This window comes from Pipistrellus hanaki, assembly GCF_964339955.1.
Source record: "Pipistrellus hanaki genome assembly, chromosome: 2".
Taxonomy (NCBI): domain Eukaryota; kingdom Metazoa; phylum Chordata; class Mammalia; order Chiroptera; family Vespertilionidae; genus Pipistrellus; species Pipistrellus hanaki.
In genome coordinates this window covers 189278452-189302529 of record NC_140504.1, presented here as the reverse complement: position 1 = coordinate 189302529, position 24078 = coordinate 189278452, and the positions used below count along the sequence as shown (strand labels likewise).

Here is a 24078-nt window from a genome sequence, read left to right as displayed (position 1 = left end):
CACGGCCAGTGGGCACACATGGAGCCAGACATCCTTCACTTTCTTTCCTGGGTCTGTGGGGGAGGGGCCTTCAGGATGCCTGGACAGTGCTGGGATAGAGGCAGGGGCATCACCAGAAAACTGGTCTAGATGTCAAAGATACAGACCCAGGCCCTAACCGGTTTGGCTCAGTGGATAGAGCATCGATTTGTGGACTGAAAGGTCCCAGATTCGATTCCAGTCAAGGCACGTACTTTGGTTGGGAGCACATCTTCAAGGGGAGGTGTGCAGGAGGCAGCTGATCGATGTGTCTCTCTCATCGATATTCTAACTCCCTCTCCCTTCCTCTCTGTAAAAAAATCAATAAAATATATATATATATTTTTTAAATATACAGATCCGGGAGAAACATGCAACAGTGGGGGGCGGAACCAGCTGCCTCTCGGAGGGATGGATGTTTGGAAAGAAGGTGGAGAAATCTGAAGGGCATGGGTTTGGGGAAGGGAGGAGGAAATGAGGCAAACTTGCCCAACTCGACGGAAGCTCAGCTCAGTCTCTGTGTGATAAGAGCTCGGATGCAAGAGCCAGGCTGCCGGACACAGAGATGTCAGCATACCGGACATGGAGATGTTGCCTCATTTCCTCCCACCCCTGCCCTTCCCTCAGAGAAGCCAGATTCCACCCTTGCTGGGGGTCTGGGGACATCTAGATGCCTCTGGACATCCTGACTGGTGTCCTCCCCTTCCTAAGTCACTCAGTAACAATAACCCAATTGTCCTGCAGTCACAGAGAGTGGGCACATATGATGTCTCAGGATCCTGCAATCATGTTTGCTCTAACACACATCATCTCATTCAGTCCTAACTCTGCCAGACACCATTAGTGCACCCATTTTACAGGTGGAAAAACTGAGCTTAGAGAGGTGGTATTAACTTCCCAAGGTCCCATGGCTTCCCAAGGTTAATGGCAGAACTGCAACTCAAACTAGGGTCTGCTGAACGCATCACTGTCCCAGAGAGGGTTGCCTTGAATGACAGGCAGGCAGGGCAGGGGTCCAGTGGACAGCCAAGGCGGGTGAAGCATAGGCAGGGGCAGACATGACAGTTTGAGCCAGCCCAACCACAGGAACCAGCCAAGCAGAAATAATAAAACGTTTCTGCACTCAGTGCGGAGGCACGGGACACCAAGGGAGGGCTGCCGTACACAGCATGCACGAACACGCAGAAACAGAAAAAGCTCAGCACAGGAACAGAGAAAAAACACACAGAAACAGGGAACACTTAGGTCCACGGCTGGGCACAAACCATCGAGGGAGCCAATCAGGTGACGACACACAGACGTAGAAGCAGGCCTGTGGCAAATAAAAAATGGACTACAAGGTGGCTTTTGTTTTTTGTTTTTAATATATTTTATTGATTTTTTACAGAGAGGAAGAAAGAGGGAATAGAGAGTTAGAAACATCGATCAGCCAAAGCCGGTTTGGCTCAGTGGTAGAGCGTCGGTCTGCGGACTGAAAGGTCCCGGGTTCGATTCCGGTCAAGGGCATACACCTTGGTTGCGGGCACATCCCCAGGAGGGGGTGTGCAGGAGGCAGCTGATCGATGGTTCTCTCTCATCGATGTTTCTAACTCTCTATCTCTCTCCCTTCCTCTCTGTAAAAAATCAATAAAATATATTAAAAAAAAAAAAAAAGAAAAGAAAAGAAACATCGATCAGCTGCCTCCCGCACACCTCCCACTGGGGATGTTCCCACAACCAAGGTGTATGCCCTTGACCAGAATCGAACCTGGGACCCTTCAGTCCACAGGCTGACACTCTATCCACTGAGCCAATCCGGTTAGAGCTGGATTACAAGGCTTTAATGGGCAGCCCATTATCGGGTCCCCCTCCTCTTGCGGGGAGTCGGAATCTGCTTGTAATACATTTTCCACGCTTTGCTTAAATCTCCCGTCCGCATAGCTCATTCTTTGGCAGCGCAAGACACGACCCCGGGAAAACACCTCTGCTCACCGTCCGGTTATCATCCCCACTGCAAAGAGGAAATTAGCTCAGAGAGGTCAAGGAACCTGCCTACAGCTGTGCATGTGGAGTGTGGTGAAGCCAGGATGCAAACCCATTTCTTTTACCACCACCCCAATATTTGTTTTGCCTGAAAGATGATCTCAGAGAGGTTCCCTCCAGCTGAGGGAATATATATATATTAGTGGCCCAGTGCACGAAATTCATGTAGAGGGGAAGGTGTCCTTCAGCCTGGCCTGCACCCTCTGCAATCGGGGACCCCTGGGGGATGTCAGACTGCCAACTCCTAACTGCTCATCTGCCTGTCTGCCCAATTGCCCCTAACCACTCTGCCTGCCCCCAACTGCCCTCCCTGGCTGGTCTCCCGGAAGGTCTCCTGGTCTAATTAGCATATTACCCTTTTATTAGTGTGCATATATATTTTTAAATATATGTATTTTCTATTGATTTCAGAGAGGAAGGGAGAGGGAAATCAAGAGACAGCAGCATCAACGATGAGAACCACTGATGGGATGCCTCCCGCACGCTCCCTATTGGGTGGGGACCAGGCCGATGCTCTATCCGCGGAGCCAGCCCCGCAGGGCCGCTGAGATCCTTCCCAGTTCTGGGTGAGACAGGAACACGCGGAAAGGCGCCCCCGGCGAAAATAAAGAAGTAGTTCGGTCTTACTTCCTCGCTCAGGAAACCAGGGCAGCTGCCCGGCCCTGCCCTTCAGCTTCCTCCCTTCCCTCCGTGAGGGAGGGAGAATGTCACTCCCTCCGACCCTGGGCCTCCCGCTGTGAGCGACCCCCGGTCCCCGGCCACCCCGCCCGGTGGGCGAGGGGAGCCACGTGCGGGCAGCCACGTCCCTCCACCGGACCCAGCCACACCCCCTGGCTCCGAACCCGGGCCGGACCCAGCCACACCCCCTGGCCCCGAACCAGGGTCTGCGCTGCCGCTCCTCCCGGAGCTGGCCCCGCCCGCATCCCCGAAGGTGCGCCTGGGCGCCTCCGGACAGGGAGACTCCCCGGGGGAGGAGCCCCGGGCAGCGGGGCCCAGCCCAGCTGAGCCCGGAGCGCCCCGTCTGCTCCGCGAACCCGGCCCGCCATGGCCCAGGAGCGTCCCGCCCGCGCCCTGGACCCCGAGGACGTCCGGCGGCTGCTGCGCTGCTCGCAGGAGGCCAAGAGGTCCGCGTACTGTCCCTACAGCCACTTCCCCGTGGGGGCCGCCCTGCTCACCTGGGACGGGAAGGTCTTCTCCGGTAAGGGCCAGGGGGCCGCCCCGTACCCCTCCGGGACAGCGGGGGGGGGGGGGGGGGGGGCGGGGGGAATAAGCTGGAAGGGGTGGGAAGCCCCAGCAGGTAGGAGCCCAGCTGTGCCCCCTCTGGGCTGAGCCTCCCCTCTAATGCCACTCGCCCCTGCCCTGTCCAGTGTCCCAGGCTGTGGGCACGAAGGTGCTGCTCAGATCCAGGGGCTTTCCATCCCTGGGAGGCTGGGAGGCGGAGGAGGGATGGGGAAGGGAGCTGAAAGGGGAAGGCACGCGTCCAGAGCACCATCAGACCTGGGTGCTGTCTGAGCCCTCCTCTGGTGCCGCCCCTGCCAGGGCGCCCACAGGTTCCATCAGCAGGTCCCCACCTCCCACCCAGCGTCCTAAGGGGTAGGCCCATGTCTCAGTGAAGAAACTGAGGCCCAGAGAAAGGGGACATGACTTGTTCAAGGTCACACGGGGCGCTGGAGGTGGAAGCCAGGGCTGGGATCCCCCCAAATCCTGATTTCTTCCCGCCACCCTGGGGGGGGGGGGGGTAGGCTGGGAGATGGCTGTAGGCAAAGCAAGGAATCCAGGTGGGTGTGGCTTGTTCATGAATGGGGTGCAGCGGGTCTAGGAGGAAAGGGGGGGGGGCGGGGGAGAGGGGTGTTGAGTGACCAGCAATGAATGCCAGTCTGGGGAGGTCGGCGCAGAAATCTGAGTTGGCACTAAGCTCTTTTTCTTTGGCTCGTTGGTTTGATAGAAAAGCTCACTTGAACAAAGATTCAAACTTGTTTTTGCTAAGCGAGGGGCGTTCTCTTCGAGGGCAGTGGGGCAGGTGGTGTGGTGGGGGCAGGGAAGCCATGCCCCCTCCACCCCTGCCACTTCCACCACCTCTCGGGGGGCAGGACTGCCCCACCTGCTGCCTAGAATGCCCCTCCCGCTTGGCGACAGCTATTTAAAGGCCCAGAGGCCCACACTGTACATCTGTCTAATCAGTGACACCACACACACCCTCCCCACAGCCACTCCTCCCACTATTGCTCAGCTCTGCGTCCAGCTGGGGCCCACACCTCCCCTTCCGCAGCGCCCCTTCTGGATTCCCCTACCTTATTTCTTTTTTTTTTAATTACTTTATTGATTAAGGTATCACATGTTTGTCCTCATCCCCCCATTCCCATCCCAAACCCCTCCCCACGCATGCCCCCACCCCCCTATTGTCCATGACCACTGGTTGGGCACATGTGCATGCACACAAGCCCTTTGGTTGATCTCTCTCTCTTATCCCCACCCTCCCCTACCTTCCCTCTGAGGCCCGACAGTCTGATTGATGCTGTTCTTGTTCATCAGTCTATGGTGTTCGTCATTTCCCCTAGATGAGTGAGCTCATTTGATACTAGAAATACACTTATAAGAACTGAAAATGAGCCAAGCAATAATGATTATGCTGAGAGGCAAATGAATCAGTCTGTAGTGAGTTTCTTTCTGGGCCAACAGTTCTTTTGAGTCCCAATTTCTATGTCAAATGGTTCCTTGTGTGTGCATGTCAGCAATGATATTTCAGTTCTGGATGGTGGACGGATGGTGGTAATGCAGGTCCAACCCTCTCTGGTTTGGTCCTGGGCAACCTGCAGTGACAGCTAGCTGCTGACAGCTAGCATGGCAAGGCATCGTCAGCGTATTTCTTGTCTTCTGCGTGGGTTTCATGAGTCACCTGGGTCTTTGAAAAGTACCCTTGAGTGAGGGCTGGTATGTGAAAGGACCGAGGCTGCTAGTGTTATCCATCTCACCCCACATCCCTTGGAGGCAGTAGTACAGCTCCACTTAACAGAGAAGGAAACAAGCCCAAGACCACAGAGCTGGGACCGGAACCCAGAGTTCCCTGACTCTCACGCCTGCTCCTCCGGAGGGAATAAAGAATCACGTGGAAATGCAGGCTGGCCTCGTGGCTCTGAGGAGTATTAAACATTAACCACCACCACAAACAACGTTGCAACCCTCACGGCCCCCTGGCACCAGGGCCATTGATTCTCCCCAATGCCTCCACATCCCCTCTTCATCCCTTCATTGATTTATTCAACAGACATTTGCCAAGCACCGGTTATGTGCTCAGTAATGTACCCGGCGCTGGGAATGGTGCTGTGAGCAGAAACGGCACAGTCCTTGAGTCCAGGGAGGTCCCCTCCCTTACTCACCCACAGCCATAGCCACAGCCAATGATTGTAGAAGTGAATGAATGCGGGGAGAAGCAGTGTGTAATGCAGCCCCCAGGGCTGTGAGGGGTCACTGATTAGACCACATGTGTCAAACACAAGGCCCGCGGGCCAAATCCAGCCCGCCAGGCCTTGCAATGTGGCCCGCACCGCGCTGTCATCACTGCACTCCGCTGTCAGTTTATGACATTGTCAGTTTATGACTGTTCAGTAAACCATTCGGCCGCGATTTAGGCTGGATTTTAGATTTTGGCCCCTTCTCTGATTGAGTTCGACACCCCTAGATTAGACAATTTAAATTGCAGGGAAGGACCCGGTATCACTAGAGAAGGGGCTGTGCCCTGGGGATTGAGGGAGCTCCTCCAATCGATCAGCGGAAGGCTCTGAAGTTAGAGGCTCCCGGATTTGAATCCTGGTGCTTCTGTTGATCAGCTGTGTGTCCCCAGGCATGGCCCTGTGCCTTCTGCGTCCATAATGGCCACTTGTCAGAATGGCTATGGTCAGAGCTAGCTTGCCTGGCCTGGTATGGCAGCCGAGGTCCTCCCTGATTGTGGGTGCCCATGCCTCAGTCACTGCCAGTGTTGAATTTCTCCTCTGATTGTGAGGCTTTAGAGGAGCTAAGCCCTATAATGTGATTGGCACCATATCTGGTTGGCAATAGGAAGGTCACAGATGGTGGCTGTTTCTACCGCGACCATTGACAGTGTGATGGGCGTGACGATAGGGTTCTGCACGCGAAAGCAACCTGGAGACTTTGACAGCACAAGTCAGCATAATGCCTGCAGCAGCCACTCACCTTCCTACGACGACAGTAATAAAATGATGACATGAGGGTTTGGAGGGTTGTGGAGGACTTTTGAAGGCCAAGTAGAGATACTGAGATTCGATGAGGTAGGACATAGGGAGTCAAGGAAGAATAACATGAAACTGGTGTTTGTGGACAGTTAGTCTGACAGGTACTCAAGGAGGGTGGGGCCAGAGAAAGGCGTGTCAGGGGTCCATGTCCATCTTGTTTTCTCACCTGTCCACAGTGCCAGCACATTGCCTGACCTAGCATAGGTCCTCAGCCCTGGCTGGGTAGCTCAGTTGGTTAGAGCATCGTCCCAATATGCCAAGGTTGCAGGTTCAATCACCAGGCAGGGCACATACAAGAAGCAACCGATAGATGCATAAATAAGTAGAACAACAAATTGATATCTCTCTCTCTCTCTCTCTCTCTCTCTCTCTCTCTCTCTCTCTCTCCCCCCCCCCTAAATAAAAAAATAAAATAGGTCCTCATTTAAGGTTCAGTGAACATATGAATAAAAGGCTCAGACTAGAATAGTACTAGGTAGAAAGAAGAGGAAGGAAAGATCTGAGAGCTATTGTAAGGGATAAATGGACCAGGCCTGGGATGAGCCTATATAATAAAAGGAGAATATGCAAATAGACCGAATGGTGGAATGACTGGTCCCTATGACACGCATTGAGCACCAGGGGGCAGATGCTCAATGCAGGAACTGCTCCTGGTGATTAGTGCACTACCACAGGGGGAGCACCACTCAGCCAGAAGCTGGGCTCACAGCTCACAGGAGCAGGCCTAAGCTGTCAGTTGGACATCCCCTGGGCTCCCACACTGCGAAAGGGCACAGACTGGGCTAAGGGACCTTCCCCCACCCAGTGCCCGAATGTCATGCACCAGGCCTCTAGTTAGAAATAAAGGAAAGGCCTGACCAGTGTGGCCCAAAGGTTGAGTGTTCAACCCATGAACCAAGAAGTCACAGTTCAATTCCTGATTAGGACACGTGCTCGGGTTTCAGGCTCAATCCCCAGGAAGCAGGAAGCAGGAAGCAGGAAGCAGGAAGCAGCTGATCAATGATTCTCTCTCATCATTGATGTTACTATCTCTCCCTCTCCCTTCCTCTCTGAAATCAATAAATTAAAAAAAAGCTTCTACTATGTTTAAACAATGTATCCATTTACACTTGAATGGCTACACCTTTTGATAGCCTAAGGGCAAGTTTACATGTAAACAAGTTTGCTCTCAATTCCCAGGGCAGAAAAAAAAATAAGGTTTAAAATGATTAGATTTTAAAATTTATTCTTAGAAGTATAAAAGTTTATTAATTAAAAAACAAAACAAAAAAGGAGATTGAAAAACCTGATGAACAATAATAGCTGTTCATTGTAGTAGAGTTGGCGATATGGGAAGGGAGTGGACTGACTGTTCTGGGCGGTGGGGGGGGGGGGGGGGAGGGAGGGAGGAAGAGACTGAACATAAACTGTGCACCTATGGATGAGGACAATGGGGGGTGGGGAGGGGGCGGAGGGTGGGGTGGGAACCTGGTGGAGGGGGGAAAAAATGAGGAACCTTTGTAATAATATGAACAATAAAGATTGATTAAAAAAAAAAAAGCTTCTAGAGAGACAAGTCTGTCCAGTTCTGTGCCTCTCCAGCTGCACAAAAGACCGGCCTGTGGAGTTTCCACCCTCAGAGGCAGCTGGTGTCTGCGCAATCCTGGCTGCAAAAGCAGCCATGCTGTCAGGATCTATGTAATGAGCATTTTCTCTCTATTACCCCCATTCCGGCCAAGCCTGTGCCCCTCACAGATGGGCCTCCAGGATGGTAATTGATAACTACAAGAATTACCTTCTGTGGCTGCTGTGGGGGAGCCTCGGGGAGAGGAGCTCCCGGAGGAAAGCGCTCTGAGGGCCGAGGGGTGAGGACAGAAGTGTTAAGCGGCCAGAAGGGGCTTTGGGAGGGACATGGTGTCAGCCCTGGGCCCCCCGCGTGGCAGGGCTCAGCCAGTGTTTGTGGAATGCCCCATGGGAGGCAAGTAGAGGAGGATTACGGTCGACTCTTTGCTGGCTCCATCCCAGGGAAGGGCGGGTTCTTTCTTAGCTCATGCCCTTGGGACAGATCTATCTCTCCCTTCGCTCCTCTCACTGGAGGGACTTCAGCACTCTAATGTGCGATTGTCATTTAGGGGAAAAGCCACTTCATTGGATCATCCATAATGAATGCTGGGAGGAACACACCAGATAAATAGAGACGTTTAAGGATGTCCCCCTTAGTGACTGACCCTTACATCTGACCCTTCATTTGTCATCTCCTAGATCAGTCCGGCCCTCCAGACTCCCTCCCTGCACTCTGGGCCTCCTCCAGCACCACTCTTCGGTGCTTTATATTGATCCCTCTGCGCAGTGGTTGGCCTACTGCAGGCCCCGCCCCTCCTGTAGCACTTCCAGGGGAATCAAAGCATCGCCTCTCCTTACAGGCTCATCCCCTGGCCCTCTCCACTGTCACTCAAAAGTACCTCATTACAAAGAAGACCTTCCCTAACCTCCCACCCTAACCCTATAGTTGAGTTAGAACATAATTCCTACATAGAACTGCATTGCATTTGTGGTGTAGAGAGAGGCAGGAACATGGCGAGAGTGTAATATTTCTTCAAGCACATGGACGTGACATTCCTCTGGTCCAGTGGTCGGCAAATTCATTAGTCAACAGAGCCAAATATCAACAGTACAATGATTGGAATTTCTTTGGAGAGCCATATTTTTTAAACTGAAACTTCTTCTAACACCACTTCTTCAAAATACACTCGCCCAGGCCGTGGTATTTTGTGGAAGAGCCACACTCAAGGGGCCAAAGAGCCCACATGGCTCGAGAACCGCAGTTTGCCGATCACGGCTCTAGTCCACTGATTCTCAAAGGTGGCCCCAAAACCCCAGAGACTCAGCATCTCCTGCGAACTTGTAGGAAATTCTAAATGCTTGGGCTCCAACCCAGACCTGGTGAAGCAGGAACTCCAGGGCAGGGGCTCCGAAACCTGCTTCGAGAAGCCCCTCAGATGATGCTGATGCCCACATGCCTGCACGTGAGAACCACCGAGCTAATCTCCGCACAGCGAGTGGGCACGGTGCTCTCTGGCACTGCTCTCTTCTCTGCATGACTGGGTCAGGACCACCTCGCTGTTGGTGGCCTTCCTTCCTTGCTGACATCTTGATAATATCTTACCCCTGCCCTGCCTGATAGATTAAATAGAGAAGGTAGACCGGAGACCGGGATGGCAGGACACACAGGCTTTATTGGAGGGAAGGGGACCCCTGCCGGCTGCTTCCACAGAGAGGAGCGGAGGAGAGCGAGCGAGGGGCTTACAAGCACCTTTAAGGATAGAGGGCGGGGCTTAGGGCACTCAGCACACGCTGATTGATTAGGGACCTAGGGATTTAGGAATGGGGGCTTAGGGATTTGGCAGGTGGGGTTTACGTCTGTCCATCAACTGGAGAAAGGGAGGACCTATCACTGCCTTAAACTCCAAACCACCTTGAGACATGGCCCCATTGAAATGCCAGAGAAAAAGAACAGCCCTTGTCTCTGACCGGCTGGGATGTGAGTCCTGGCTCCCTGCCACCAGCCCATCTTTACCTTCTGTAAAATGGGATTATAATTGAAAGAGGAGACAGAGGGCCGGAGACCAGGCTTTATTAGAGAAGGACCCTGCCAGGCTGCCTCACAAAGGAAGAGAGCACAGGTGCAGGGGTGAAGGCGCCTTTTGAGGGGAGGAAAGGGAAGGGGTGGGGCTTAGGGTCCTCGGCACATGCTGATTGGTGGTTTCATATCAGGCACTTAGGGACTTAGGAATGGGGGGAGGGGGGGGGGGACTAAGGCTATTTGGCAGGTGCTGATCGGTGGTTCAATGTACAGTCCAAGGAAGGCGCCTGGTTAGGTGCTCAGGAGTGTCCAAGCCGCAGGTGCAGTTTATGTCATTCTCCGTCCATCAGTTGGGGGAGAAGGGAGGATCTATCAATAATAGTATCTGCCTGTCAGAGTTGTTAAAAGGATTAACGGCATAATGCAGATAACGTGCTCCAGGGAGTGCCGGTCCAGGTCAGCAAAGCGGAGAGGGCATGTTTAAGGACAATCATTTCATGTATCAGGAGGCTGGCTAGGGAAACTAGGCGGGGAGGAGAGAAACAGTTCCCAGCATCTCAAAAGAAAAGCAATAAGAGACAAAAGCAAAGGAAAGCAATTAGTCACCATAACACCGTCATCACAGCACTATTTGGCTCAATCTTATCCTTATGGGTTTCTCAGCTGGCACCATCCCAACAGCCTTTTGTGCTTCAGAGTAAGCCAAGGCAATACCAGGGGGAGGGAAAGCTGGTTTGACTGGACAGGTCACGGGCATGTTTTCTGGGCTTAGGGAAACAAAAGAAAATTGTCTAGCCTTTCAGGATTATAGTATATGGTCAAGAGCTGTCTTCCTCTTTTTTTATTTTTTTTATTTTTGTCTTTTTTTGTTAATCCTCACCAGAGGATATTTTTCCATTGATCTTTTAGAGAGAGGAAAAGATAGAGAAACATCCTAAAGAATGAAGTGAGGCTCCTTTCTTGAGGGGAGAGGGGGGGGGGGCGGGAAGGAGGAAGAGGTACTAATTGTCAAAACAATAGATGCTCCCAGTAGTCCATCCTTTGGTGACCAGTATATACTCCAGCCTTCTTCCCCAAAGTAGAATCCCAAACCTGCCTCCACCCAACACTGCATGGCCATTCCCTACACAACTGTTTGTGCACACACTCACCCTGGGGGCAAGCTGTCTAGTGACAGCCGTTCCTTTCCAGCTGTGGGACTTCAATGCCCTGATCCTGAGACGCATGATCACAGTTAATGAGTTACATGATTACTTGAACTCCTCCTAAGTTGCCCAGTAAATAATGAAAACTATATGAGGAAAATATCTAAAGAGATAATGACCAAACAATTTTCAAACTGGAAGAATACAGGAAGAGAAAAAATGTTACATAATCACAATGAAGACTCAGACTTAGGAAAAGGGAGTGTGAGCTCGGGCAGTGTGTCTCAGTGTTTGAGCATTGACCTATGAACCAGGAGGTCACCATTCGATTCCTGGTCAGGGCAAATGCCTGGGTCGCGGGCTCGATCCCCAGTGTGGGGTGTGCAGGAGGCAGCCAGTCAATGATTCTCACTCATCATTGATGTTTCTATCTCTCCCTCTCCCTTCCTCTCTGAAGTCAATAAAAATATATTTAAGCTGAAACCGGTTTGGCTCAGTGGATAGAGTATCGGCCTGCAGACTGAAGGGTCCCAGGTTCGATTCCGGTTAAGGGCATGTACATTGGTTGCGGACACGTCCCCAGTGGGGGGTGTGCAGGAGGCAGCTGGTCGATGTTTCTCTCTCATCGATGTTTCTGGCTCTCTATTCCTCTCCCTTCCTCTCTGTAAAAAATCAATAATATATATATATATATATATATATATATATATATATATAAAATATATATTTTATTAAATATATATTAAATAAAATATATTAAATAAATAAAATATATTAAATAATATATATATATATTTAAATAAGTAAATAAACACAATAAAACTTTTTTTTTTTAAAGGGAGTGTGCTAGAGATGGAACAGAATGAGCCAATGAAAAAATACAAGATGGCTGCTTGTTTTTCTCTCATTTAACAGACCAGAATGGGCTGGAGCCCAGACCATATGGGCTGTTCTGCTCTGCTCTGCAAGATTGTTCAGGAGATCAGATTCCTTCTGTCTTGTCCTGCCATCCCTAGAGTGGTGTCTTAATCCAGGTGCTCAAAACTGGCACTCATCATCACATCCGTGTTTCTACCCCTGGGAAAGAGAAGAATGAAGTGGGCAGCTAGCAATGTTCTCATAAAAACATCATCTAGAAGTCGCACACCCCCTCACATCCCATTGGCTAAAACTACTGGACTACAAATAGCTCCAAAGGAGGCTGGGAAATGTAGTCTCCAGCTGGGTAGCCACTTGCCCAGCTAAACTCCAGTGGATTCTATTGGGAGCGTGAACATTGGGGACAGTCTTTGCCATAGGACCCCCTGTGACCCTCTGAGAACTTCCTTCTTGCCCCCATCTTACAAAGGACGCTTCAAAAAAAAGTCGAATTATGGAGTCATTTATTAAAGGCCGGTGGCATACGAGGGGCTAAAGCTCCAAATCTCGCAGCCCCAAACAGCTTGCCACCTCTGGCTTATATTGGCAGGATATCACAAAGGTATCGATTACATCTTCGGGTCTGGAATGAGGAACCTGTTTCTCGGTTTTACAGAAGTGAAATTGAGTAAGTTAGTTATCTAAAGTATCTGCAAATCACTGAATTAAAGGAAGCACATTATCTGGGGCAGACCCCCTGGACAATTTAGAACAATTGTACTGTCCAGATTCTGGGACCACTGAGTCAACAGGAACACACTATCTGTAGCTACTAAGGGGATTTAGGATAATTGAACTGTCTTGGTTCCCAGGGATGTGCTTCACAGTGGCCAGTGAGATCACAATCAATGGGATATTCAAACTGCCATCAAGGTAGTATTCAGTCATACATAAGTTCATAAAACCAAAATAACTTTCTATTGTTTTAGCAAACAAATACAGAACCCAAACAGCAGTTTCTACCTGAGATGACTGCTACCATACTTCATTATTATTCTTGGCTGCACATCTGAAATGAGTGTGAGAAAGGATTTCCCCTCTTTGGGAGCACACAGCTTTCAGCTCACTTCTGAGGGTGGGGCTTGGGGGGCCAGGGTCTCTTGGGGACTGAACAATCATAGGCTTTTGGAGACCAGACCTGTGGCTTCCTTCTCTGGCTATCTAAGATCTAAGTCTATCAAAATCTTAGAAACTTCCTGGTCTCTTTTCTATCACTCTCATACAGTGGAGTGGATCCGCACCCAACAATCCTTTCTGGGCATAGTTTTTAAGCCTGTCTTTTTTTTTCTTTTTTTTTTTTTTACAGAGAGGAAGGGAGAGGGATAGAGAGTTAGAAACATCAATGAGAGAGGAACACCGACTAGCTGCCTCCTGCACACCCCCCACTGGGGATGTGCCTGCAACCAAGGTACATGCCCTTGACTGGAATTGAACCCAGGACCCTTCAGTCCGAAGGCTGACGCTCTATCCACCAAGCCAAACCAGTGAGAGCAATTTTTTTTATTTTATTTATTTATTTATTTATTTATTTATTTATTTATTTTACTAGCTGGTTTTCCTGACTGGCCCACACCTGCTGCCTCACCTTCGTGGTAGTTACCTGGGGGGCACTGGAAACAGATGAGAAGATGATTTCCTTAATCAGATCTTGGCCACAGGGCTGGTTCCCGTTGCCAAGTGGAGAACTCCTAGTGTCTGCCTTCCAGGTTAGCACAGGCTGGGGCTTTTCAAATAATACGTCAGAGTAGCAAGAGCAGCCCTTCCCACCAGGCTGACTGTCGCTCTTTCTCACTGCCCACCTGCTAAGCCAAGGCCACGTATTTTAGATGCTTTTGTTAAAGCTGAGTCTCACTTGACCATAAATTTCTGCATTAGGAATAGGTTAAGCTGCTGTAACAAAAATCCCAACATACAGTGACTCAGACACGGCAAATCTCTTTTCTCTCACAACAATTCAGAGTAGGCAGTTGATCCAGAAGAAAGAGGCAACTCAACTCTGCTCCAAATTCCTTCTGCCTTGTTGTTTTTCCATCTCTATGACAATGAAACATGTGGTCAAACGTGTCCCGCCCCTTGCCAGCTTGTGGAGGGGAAAAGGAAGGTACGCACAAGCAATCTCCTGACAAAAAAAAAAAAAAGTGACCCAGAATTTTCATCGCTTTGGGCCACATCCCATTGGCAGAAACTTAAGTCACATGACAACACTATGCTGCAAGGGAGTTGGGGAAATATAGTCTCCAGCTGCCTGGTTCTGTGGTCCGGTTATTGGAATGGGAGTCACTTGTATTAAAGAAAGGAGGAAATGAATACTGGGGAACAATAGCTCTGCCTCAAGGAGGAAGGTAAGCTGTGAAGAGTGACAAATCCCGATGGGCAGGGAAGCCCACACTCCGTGCCATTTGCTCCTGGTCTCATTTCCTTGAAAATGGGGAGTTTCATCAGCCATCCTGTTTTTTCCATTGTCCCCCTGGGACACCCTTGAGAGGGACATGGGGAGGACTCCCTGACGATGGGCTATCCCACCTTAGCACCCCATCTCCCATTGGAGAACTGGGGATCACCTTAAGACCTGTGCAATCACAGACCCCTTTTTGCAAAGCTCGCCAGTGTTTCTGTTTTTAATATATTTTTATTGATTTCAGAGAGAAAGGAAGAGGGAAAGAGATGGAATATCAATGATGAGGGAGAATCATGACTGGCTGCCTCCTGCACGCCCCACAGTGGGGATCGAGCTCACACCCTGGGCATGTGCCCTGACTAGGAATCGAACCGTGACCTCCTGGTTCATAGGTCGCCGCTCAACCACTGAGCCTCGCCAGCCGGGGCCTTGCCAGTGTTTTGTTCATTAGTTTGTTGATCTTGGCAGTATGTTTTGCAATGCAACTCAAAGAGGAGTTGGCTGAGCCCTGATAGCTGGTAACCAGCACCAAAAATTTTGCACAGGCCCATTCTTTGAATCAGAACCCCCGACCCCCACCCCTCCCCCGTAGCTTCTGTCTCTTAGATTCAGGGCTGGGGTTGTGCTCACTTTCCTAAGCCTCAGCATCTCCCTTGGCCTTGACGGCTGCTGGGGAAGATGAGACTGGCTTAACCTGCTCTGTTATCCTTCCCTTGCTCCTTGGCTGAGCTTCAAGATGGGGGCACTGTAAAGGGATGGGAGTGGGGGGTTCTTGGGAAGGGACGTTGTACCAGTCGGTCACGGAATCTCCCAGTGGTTTGAGTCAAATTGCCCTCTTCTTCTCCCCACCTTGTTTGGAGTAGCCGGTCCCTCCCTGCACCGGAATGGGGCAAGCCTCTTACTCAGCGCGTGCAAATAGAAAGGGACTCTGCCCAAAATATCACCGGGCTCTCCTCTCTCCTCAGGGTGCAACGTAGAAAACGCCTGCTACCCGCTGGGCATCTGTGCCGAGCGGACCGCTATCCAGAAGGCCATCTCGGAAGGATACAAGGATTTCAGGGCAATTGCTATTGCCAGGTGAGCGGGAAATCTGGGTCACAGTCGTATTCATTCATCCGCTCAGCCAACGCGCACCTGCTATGCATCCATTCATTCGTCTGACATGTTTATTCCATACTTCCTCTGTGCCGGGCATCGTAGAGGACTGTGGGCTGAGTGCTGAGGGTAAGGAGGTAAACAAGAAATGGACTCTAACCTCGGTGTGACTGCAGAGCAGGTGTATAACCAAGGCAGCTAAGACAAGGGCAGGTGTCTCTGTGTTCTAATTTCGGCACAAAATACAACAGATCTCTCCAAGATGCAATAGAAAAGCAGCATAGAATCCTAAAGCCAGAGGGACCAAAAAATTACCTGGCTGCCTAGACCTGTCCCTTACCCCCATTTCACAGCTGAAGAAACTGAGGCCCAGGGAGGTTGAACAACTTTAGTGACAGAGCCAGGACAAAACCCGATCTTTCCACTGCTCCATGGCTCATTCCACTGCTCCATGCTGTGCCAGGAGGTCAGACGCTGTTCCCTGCTCTCCTTGAGCTGACCCTGGGACCCATCACGATGCAAGTGGACTCTTGCCTTGACAGCACCCATCTGTAGGTGCTAAACACAGATACAAACACAGCTGGTGGGGTGGCAGCAAGGTAGACTGGGTATGGTTCCACCTAGTCAGATTCCAGCCCTGATCTTGGCTATCCACCCCCATTTCTTTTTTTTTTTTTTTAAATCAATCTTTATTGTTCATATTATTACAAAGGTCACCCCCATTTCTTTTATAAAATTCTAAACTTGGCCTCTGTCTGGCCCCGAGGTGGACCAGGTTATTAAAGGTTTTTCCCCCGGAGTAACTGCAGCCACTCATGGAGGAGGGCCCGCTGCCAGAGCCCCTCCCGAGCCCGGGCCTCTCCTGGCTCCCCTCGGCTTTGAGAGGGGTACACACGGCTGTGCCGAGAACATTTTGTGTGGACGAGCAGAGATCAGGATGTGAAGTACACTTTATTAAAAAAGTCAAGAGGCATGGAAAGTCACTCCATTTCAAAGCTGATCCAAGAAAATAATGGCATTCTGGGGGGAAAAGAGGCCAAAGTCAACAAAAGGTTAATGGCACAGAAGCCTTGCTCTGTTTAGCATGCTCCCAGCGAAAGGCTCTTGTTCATTATCTCCTTTTAAACATGACTGGGTATTGCTAGCGACGATGAGCAAATATCCCTATTTACATAAAACTGCATTTTCCCAGTACCCAACTGCTCCGCTCCGGGTGTTCAGACCGCACCAGCGTCCCCGAGCCAGAACCAGTCATTATTGCATTAATCGTTTGTTCAATTGAGAGCATGGAAGCTCCCCTGTTAGCACGGGCGACCGTGAGCCGAGTCTGAGAGCCCCAGTGAGGTCTGTGAGATAGAGAGAGCCGAGCCCAGAATGGAGTTTCGCTAATGAGGAGATAAGCCTGTCCCCCTGGGGTCCTTGCTTCAGTCATCAAAGTCAATAAGTTTCCAGCCGGTGGAGTCTGATAAGCCTGGCCTCCGTGTGTGACCAAGGTCAGCACAAACCACAGGAAACCCTCCACCCCAGCACAGCAGGAGAGGGAGAGAGTTTGGGAAAGCATGGAGGGAACGTCCCGAGACACCCAGCTCATTCTGGGATACCTTTCAAGCTTCAGTTCTTACTCTTGGCAGGAATGTTGGGTAATGGTTAGAAACCCAGGCTTGGGGACCTGGCTGGTTTAGCTCAGTGGATAGAGCATCAGCCTGCAGACTGAAGGGTCCTGGGTTCAGTTCTGGTCAAGGACACATACAGAGGTTGCAGGCTCTTCCCAGGCCCTGGTCGGGCACATGCAGGAGGCAACCAACATCGATATTTTCTCTCACATAGACATTTCTCTGTGTTTCCTTATCTCTCCCACTCTCTCTAAAAATCAACACATATTAAATAATATTTATTTCCTCATCCGAGGATATTTTTTTAAAAATATATTTTATTGATTTTATACAGAGAGGAAAGGAGAGGGATAGAGAGTTAGAAACATCGATGAGAGAGAATCATCTATCAGCTGCCTCTTGCACACCCCCCACTGGGGATGTGCCCGCAACCAAGTTACATGCCCTTGACCGGAATCGAATCCGGAACCCTTCAGTCCCCAAGCCAACGCTCTATCCACTGAGCCAAACCGGTCTCGGCCCGAGGATATTTTTCCATTGACTCTTAGAGAGAGGGAAAGACCGAGAGAAATATCAATGAGAGAGCAACCCTCCTGCACGCGCACTGACTAGGGCCCTGGTTGGGGAGGAGCCTGCAACTGAGGTACATGCCCTTGACTGGAATTGAACCCAGGACCCTTCAGTCCGCAGGCCAACACTCTATCCACTGAGCCAAACCAGCTAGGGCCATATAATTAATAAGGTTTGGCTCAGTGGATAGAGCATTGGCCTGCGGACGGAAAGGTCCCAGGTTCGATTCCAGTCAAGGGCATGTATCTTGGTTGCAGGCTCATCCCCAGTAAGGGGTGTGCAGGAGGCAGCTGATCGATATCTCTCTCTCATCGATGTTTCTAACTCTCTACCCCTCTTCCTTCCTCTCTGTAAAAAATCAATAAAATATATTAAAAAAACACACAAAATGATAATTATTAATATATCATAAGATGGATTATCAAATACTATATAGAGCACGTGGTATATAATAAAACTGTATATGATAAGGTACAAAATTTACAAAACAGAGCTTAAATATATAAAGGAATACCTGCTTAATAATTAGTATAGGCAATGACAATATGTGCATAGCATTCTAAAGTTTACAAAATCTGCCGAAACCGGTTTGGCTCAGTGGATAGAGCGACGGCCTACGTACTGAACGGTCTCAGGTTCGATTCCGGTCAAGGGCATGCACCTTGGTTGCGGGCACATCCCCAGTAGGGGGTGTGCAGGATGCAGCTGATCGATGTTTCTCTCTCATCGATGTTTCTAGCTCTCAATTTCTCTCCCTTCCTCTCTGTAAGAAATCCATAAAATATATATATATTTTTAAATGGTAAGATATATATTTTTTAAAATATTCTCTCTCCTGCTGTAGGCAGAGATTGTCTCCTTCTTACCATGCATTCTTACTGCATTTTGTGGAAAATGACAGCTTTCTCTGTCTCCTACCGGACTGAGCAGTCTCTTAAAGGCCAGAGGCAAATTTTCCTTCACTTTTGTGTCCCAGGGTGTGGGTGACGGCAGTGCTCACTGAATGTTTATTAAATGCACTAATGAAAAGAATGGCCCTGCCCACGGCCTCGCCTTTGCAACTTGGGAAGCCTCCAGGCACTGCATCCCAGCCTCTAGGACACCATCTGTGAGCCAGGAACGGCCTGGCCGTCTGACTTACCCCGAAGGGGGCCTGGATCCCCGCCACTGTGCTCCTGTCTCAGGGAAAACTGACCTGTCTGTGATTCCCTTCTTCCCCAGTGACTTGCAAGATGATTTCATCTCACCGTGTGGGGCCTGCAGGCAAGTCATGAGAGAGGTAAGCAGCTTTCTTTCTAGAAGGTAAGTCGGACGCCTCCCCGCTCGCCCCAAGCCGCGGGAGGGAAGCCAAGCTGCCGGAAGCCAGCTACTGTCCTGTTTGCTGGGCTGGCTGGTTTCAAAGGCCTTCCTGAGCCTACGCGAATAATTCCTTCATTTATGTGAAAACGAGGCCAGGTCCGGCCCTCACAGTTTATAGTGCAGGAGACAAACAATAAACAAGGAGCAGAATAAACAAGCAGTAGAGTTTCTGAGAGTGAGGACGAGGCTATGTAGGAAAAAAAATGCAGGAAAATGAGTCATGAGTGACAGAAGGGGCAGCAGGTAATACTCTAGGTCAGAGCCAGAAGTCAGGAAACAATAGTCCATCCAGCCTACAGCTATTTATTCTAAATAAAGTGTTATTGGCACACAGCCACACCCACTCATTCACTAACGGTGCAGGCTGTTTTGATCCAACCACAGCAGAGATGAGCCGTTACAACACCATTGGAACCTGTAAAGAATTTTTGTGAGTTTATGTGAGCCAAACTGTCGACCTATGCCAGGAAGCAGAACCTCAACGAATTGAGATAATGCTCCGAATAATGGCGGGTTACCTCTGTATTTATACATTGCCACAAAGGAGGGACATAGGTGGGTTACATAAAATTCATGGGTGATAGGTTAGTGGAAGTTTCTGACACGTGTGTGAGCATTCGGCAAAAGGGATGGCAGGACCTTCCGTGGACTCTGAGAAAGGTCTGTGTCCTCTAGAATCCCAAAAGGTGAAAGCCAGCAGCTTCAAGAATCCCACAGGCCCCTGAGCTCTGATAGTATATCATCAGCCCCACTAAGGGCAGCATCTCAGGTAATCCCTGCCCCCGGCCTGGGCGGGAGGAGTGGGCGTTATCCCTGTTCCTCAGAGAAGTGAAATGACGTGGGAGGGATGGTACGGGTCGTGGGTCGCCGGACCACAGCAGAGACGAGCCACTATCGGGAGCAGATGGACAGCAAAGCCTGCTCCTTGCGGCTGACTCCCTCCCTTACGGTTTGGTAAACAGGACCAGTCCATCCCGGCCCTGGAGGAGACATGTGGTGCTTTGAAACAGGAGCGGCTCCTCCACCAGGCTTCTGCTGTTGTGATCGTTTTATATTCGGGGGCAGATGGGTTGTTTCAGTTTTGTTTTTGTGCCTTGGGGTCTCTAGGCATCTGTCAAATATGCAAGCTCCGTGTTTTTGCCCGGACTGCAAAGCAGACACGGTGAGCAGAACACGTTTCCCGAGTCCAGGTGCAGAATGCCACGGTGAAGGCACTTGGGAGGGGCAGACATGATGGCCCAACTCCCCGGCTGGCCCAAGGCCCAGAGGGAAACCACGTCAGGACGGCAGCTCCCTGGCTCCTGAGGCCTGAGTTGGTCCAAGGGCTGCTTGGCAAACGAGAGAAAGCAAATGCGAAGGCCTAAGCGGGGGAGAGAGGCAACACGAAAAACAAAATGCTAATTATACGAGATGAAGCTTGGGGACTAGGGACCAGGCACTTAAACTCACTCAGCTTTCATCCTAAAACTCACTATCTCTCATACCCTCGGGCACAGCCTGCTGAGCACGCTAATTTTAAAAAGCCACCTGGCTGATTGTACCCGGTAATGAGTTGGAGATTCCGACAGAGGCATGGAAACAGCAAACTGCAAACCTGTGCGCTCAGGAGCAAGCCGCTAGCAACCAACGGGAACGGCTTCCAATAACTGAGCATGTACTATGTGCCAGGCACTGCATACAGGCCCATCACCTGTAATTATCACAACACCCGACCAGGCAGGCCTCCGTCTGCTGATCCCCACGTCAGGCCTCTTTCCTTTATGCCACAGCCGATTTCACTCTCCTTCTTCCTGCTGCTACATTCTGTCTCTGAAACCATTTCACAGAATAAGACACGGAGACCCAAAGAGCTTGGTCATTTGCCCAAGGTCACAAGCGAGGGTAGTCCTGATATTGTATAAAGGAAACACGTAGAAACAGATTTGGGCTAAAAGTCTGCTTTGCTGCCCTGATCGGTTTGGCTCAGTGGCTAGAGCGTCGGCCTGCTGATTCAAGGGTCCCGGGTTCGATTCCGGTCAAGGGCACCTACCTTGGTTGTGGGCACATACCCAGTAGGGACTGTGCAGGAAGCAGCTGACCTGTGTTTCTCTCTCTCTATCCCTCTCCCTTCCTCTCGGTAAAAAATCAACAATATATATATATATATATATATATATATATATATATATATATATATATATATATTTTAAAAATGAAATAAAACTCTGCTTTGCTGACATTACCCTGCTAAGCATCAGTTTGGTATCAGTACGATGGGGGTGATAATAGCGCCTACCTCCAGGGTAAAGGATGAAATCACTCAGGTGCAGTATTGTGGTTCACCTTCTCCTGGTTGTGAGGACTGAACGAGATGCTGGAGGAAGGGAAGCAGGTATTGGTTGCTCTTTGTCCTGGCCGGAGGAGCCTGCTCAGGGGTTCGATATTGTTCTCATAAAGCCCTGGGTGAGTCCGTAATTACACTCATTGCCCATTAACCCCATGCAAAGCACTCTACTAACCGCTTACCATGCCATCCCTCATTGGCGCTTCCCTCAAGCTCTGTGAAGCAGGTGTCATTGTCCCATTTTACAGATGAGGAAACTGAGGCACAGAGAGGAACATTAGACAGGAAGAGGTAGAGCCAGACTCAAACCCGGGTCTGCCCTAACCCCTCGGCAACACTGCCTCCCTCACGCCAGCTTTGCCTCTTTTCCAGTTTGGCTCCAGCTGGGCTGTCTACATGACCAAGCCGGATGGCACCTATGTTGTCAGGACAGTCCAGGAGCTGCTGCCTGCCTCCTTTGGGCCGGAGGACCTGCAGAAGATTCAGTGAAGGATGGAGAACGCCCACCGCCTGGGAGAGCCTGGCTTCCCACAATGCTTCAGGAGCCAGGAGAGGGGATGCCTCGTGAAGACCTTCTCATGGACTGAGGCTCCTGCCGAATGGGCCCCAGCCCACAGGGCTGGGCAGAGATAACTTTTGCAAATGATCCTCAAGCACTTTGATCTTTTACTGAAATGACAGAGGGTCTCACTCCAGCCTGGGTCATGGCCCCACCCTGTAGCCCACCTGCCACCCAGACCAGAGAAACCCATGCCTTCCCCTCCTTCCTGCGGGCCCTCTTTAAAATCCAGGCCAAGCCGAAACCGGTTTGGCTCAGTGGATAGAGCGTCAGCCTGCAGAATGAAGGGTCCCGGGTTCGATTCTGGTCAAGGGCATGTACCTTGGTGTACCCCAGTAGGGGGTGTACAGGAGGCAGCTGATCGATGTTTCTCTCTCACAGATGTTTCTAACCCTCTGTCCCTCTCCCTTCCTCTCTGTAAAAAAATCAATAAAAATATATTAAAAAAAAAAAAAAATCCAGGCCAAAACCGGTTTGGCTCAGTGGTAGAGCGTCGGTCTGCAGACTGAAAGGTCCCAGGTTCCATTCCGGTCAGGGGCATGTACGTTGGTTGCGGGCGCATCCCCAGTCGGGGGTGTGCAAGAGGCAGCTGGTCGATGTTTCTCTTTATCTCTCTCCCTTCCTCTCTGTGGAAAATCAATAAAATATATATTTAAAAAAAATTCAGGTCAAGTTCAGACTGCTTCCCCATTAGCCTTCCCAAGGTCCCATCCTGTTCGGAGCGACTTTTCTAATTATAAACACCGGGAGAGCACATGTGCTCGTCTCCATCACTGCCCGCGGCTCCTGGGAGGGACAGGCGATTTGTCTCTGTGTGACGGCCTGGCTGCTGTCTGCGGGGGGGCCTCGGCACTGTGTGCCCCTCGCTGTGGCAGGATGAGGTTCTTGGGCTTCTTGGCCCTGTGTCTCCAGAGGGGAGACGACCCTCCCCCTCCCCCAGCTGGGTCTGACTCTCCGTGGTGGCCATTTCCAGTCTGTTTGGGGCTCCTTCTTCTTACAAACGAGGGAATGGGATTCAGTGACGTTAAGTCAGTGGTCGGCAAACTCATTAGTCAACAGAGCCAAATACCAACAGTACAGTGATTGAAATTTCTTTTGAGAGCCAAATTTTTAAAATTTAAACCAAATAGGTAGGTACATTGCTATTAACTTAATTAGGGTACTCCTAAGCTGGCCTTTGCTAAAAACTCAAGAGGCCAAAGAGCCGCCCGTGGCCCGAGAGCCGCAGTTTGCTGACCACTGGGTTAAGTAACTTGCTCTAGGGCTATGGCAACGTTCAAACCGGAATCCAGGTCCTCAAACCCCCACGGTGGTCTCTAGAAATAGTACATGCCCTTTGCTAAGATGATCAACACGTACGAACCCATTTAGTCCTCGCTTACCAAGCTCAGAGTACGCTGCCCTCCCTTCACCAATGGACAAAAATCCACGCTCAGAGAGGTTAAGTCACTTGCCCAAAGTTGCACAGCTAATATGTAGCAGGCTGGAATTTGAACCAGGTCTGCCTGATTCCAAGTGTTTTTCCATTCTCCCACCGCTGATGTCTGGCTGCCTTCATGTATCTGAGTATCATTTATATGGCAAATACTGCCCTAACTGGTTTGGCTCAGTGGATATAGAGCATCGGCCTGTGGACTGAAAGGTCAAGGGCATGTGCCTTGGTTGCGGGCACATCCCTAGTCGGAGGTGTGCAAGAGACAGCTGAAGGATGTTTCTCTCTCATCAGTGTTTCTAACTCTCTCTCCCTTCCCCTCTGTAAAAAATCAATGAAATATATTTTTAAAATATTATTTTATATGGCAAATACTTCAGAGAGAAACATCTTCTGGGGTGAGGAGGGTCTGTTCCATTGGTGCATTGGCTGCAACACACACACACACACACACACACACACACACACACACTCTCTCACTCACTTAGGTAGGCGAGGATTGAATAGGGACAGAGCCAGGCCGACCCTCCCGGAGGAGTTGCTGAGTACCAGGGTGAGAACAGAACACCGGTTTCCTCTTTCTAGGCCAGCGCACTGCTGGGAGCACAGGAAGTGGTGCCCCTCCCTGGAAGTCCCCCACTCCGATCGGATCCGGAGCAGCTACAGATGTGTCTGGGGGACTGGCCTTTCCTGAGACCTCACTGCCAGGTCTTCTGCACACCCTTCTGGTGGTCTCAATGTCTTAGGATGTGGGTGGGGGGAGGGGAAGAAAACAAGAGAATGCTGGGATTGAAGAGACCACCATGCTAATATC

General features: G+C 50.5%; 1 protein-coding gene across 1 annotated transcript; it reads left to right on the top strand.

Moving 5' to 3' along the window:
• The first annotated feature begins 2955 nt into the window (after nt 1-2955).
• On the top strand, nt 2956-23644 carry CDA (cytidine deaminase). Its single transcript, XM_084875183.1, has 4 exons — nt 2956-3238; nt 15279-15390; nt 18813-18870; nt 21646-23644. Exons 1-4 carry the CDS (start codon nt 3085-3087, stop codon nt 21760-21762), a joined length of 441 nt encoding a protein of 146 aa, XP_084731309.1. The 5' UTR covers nt 2956-3084; the 3' UTR covers nt 21763-23644.
• The last annotated feature ends 434 nt before the right edge of the window (nt 23645-24078 follow it).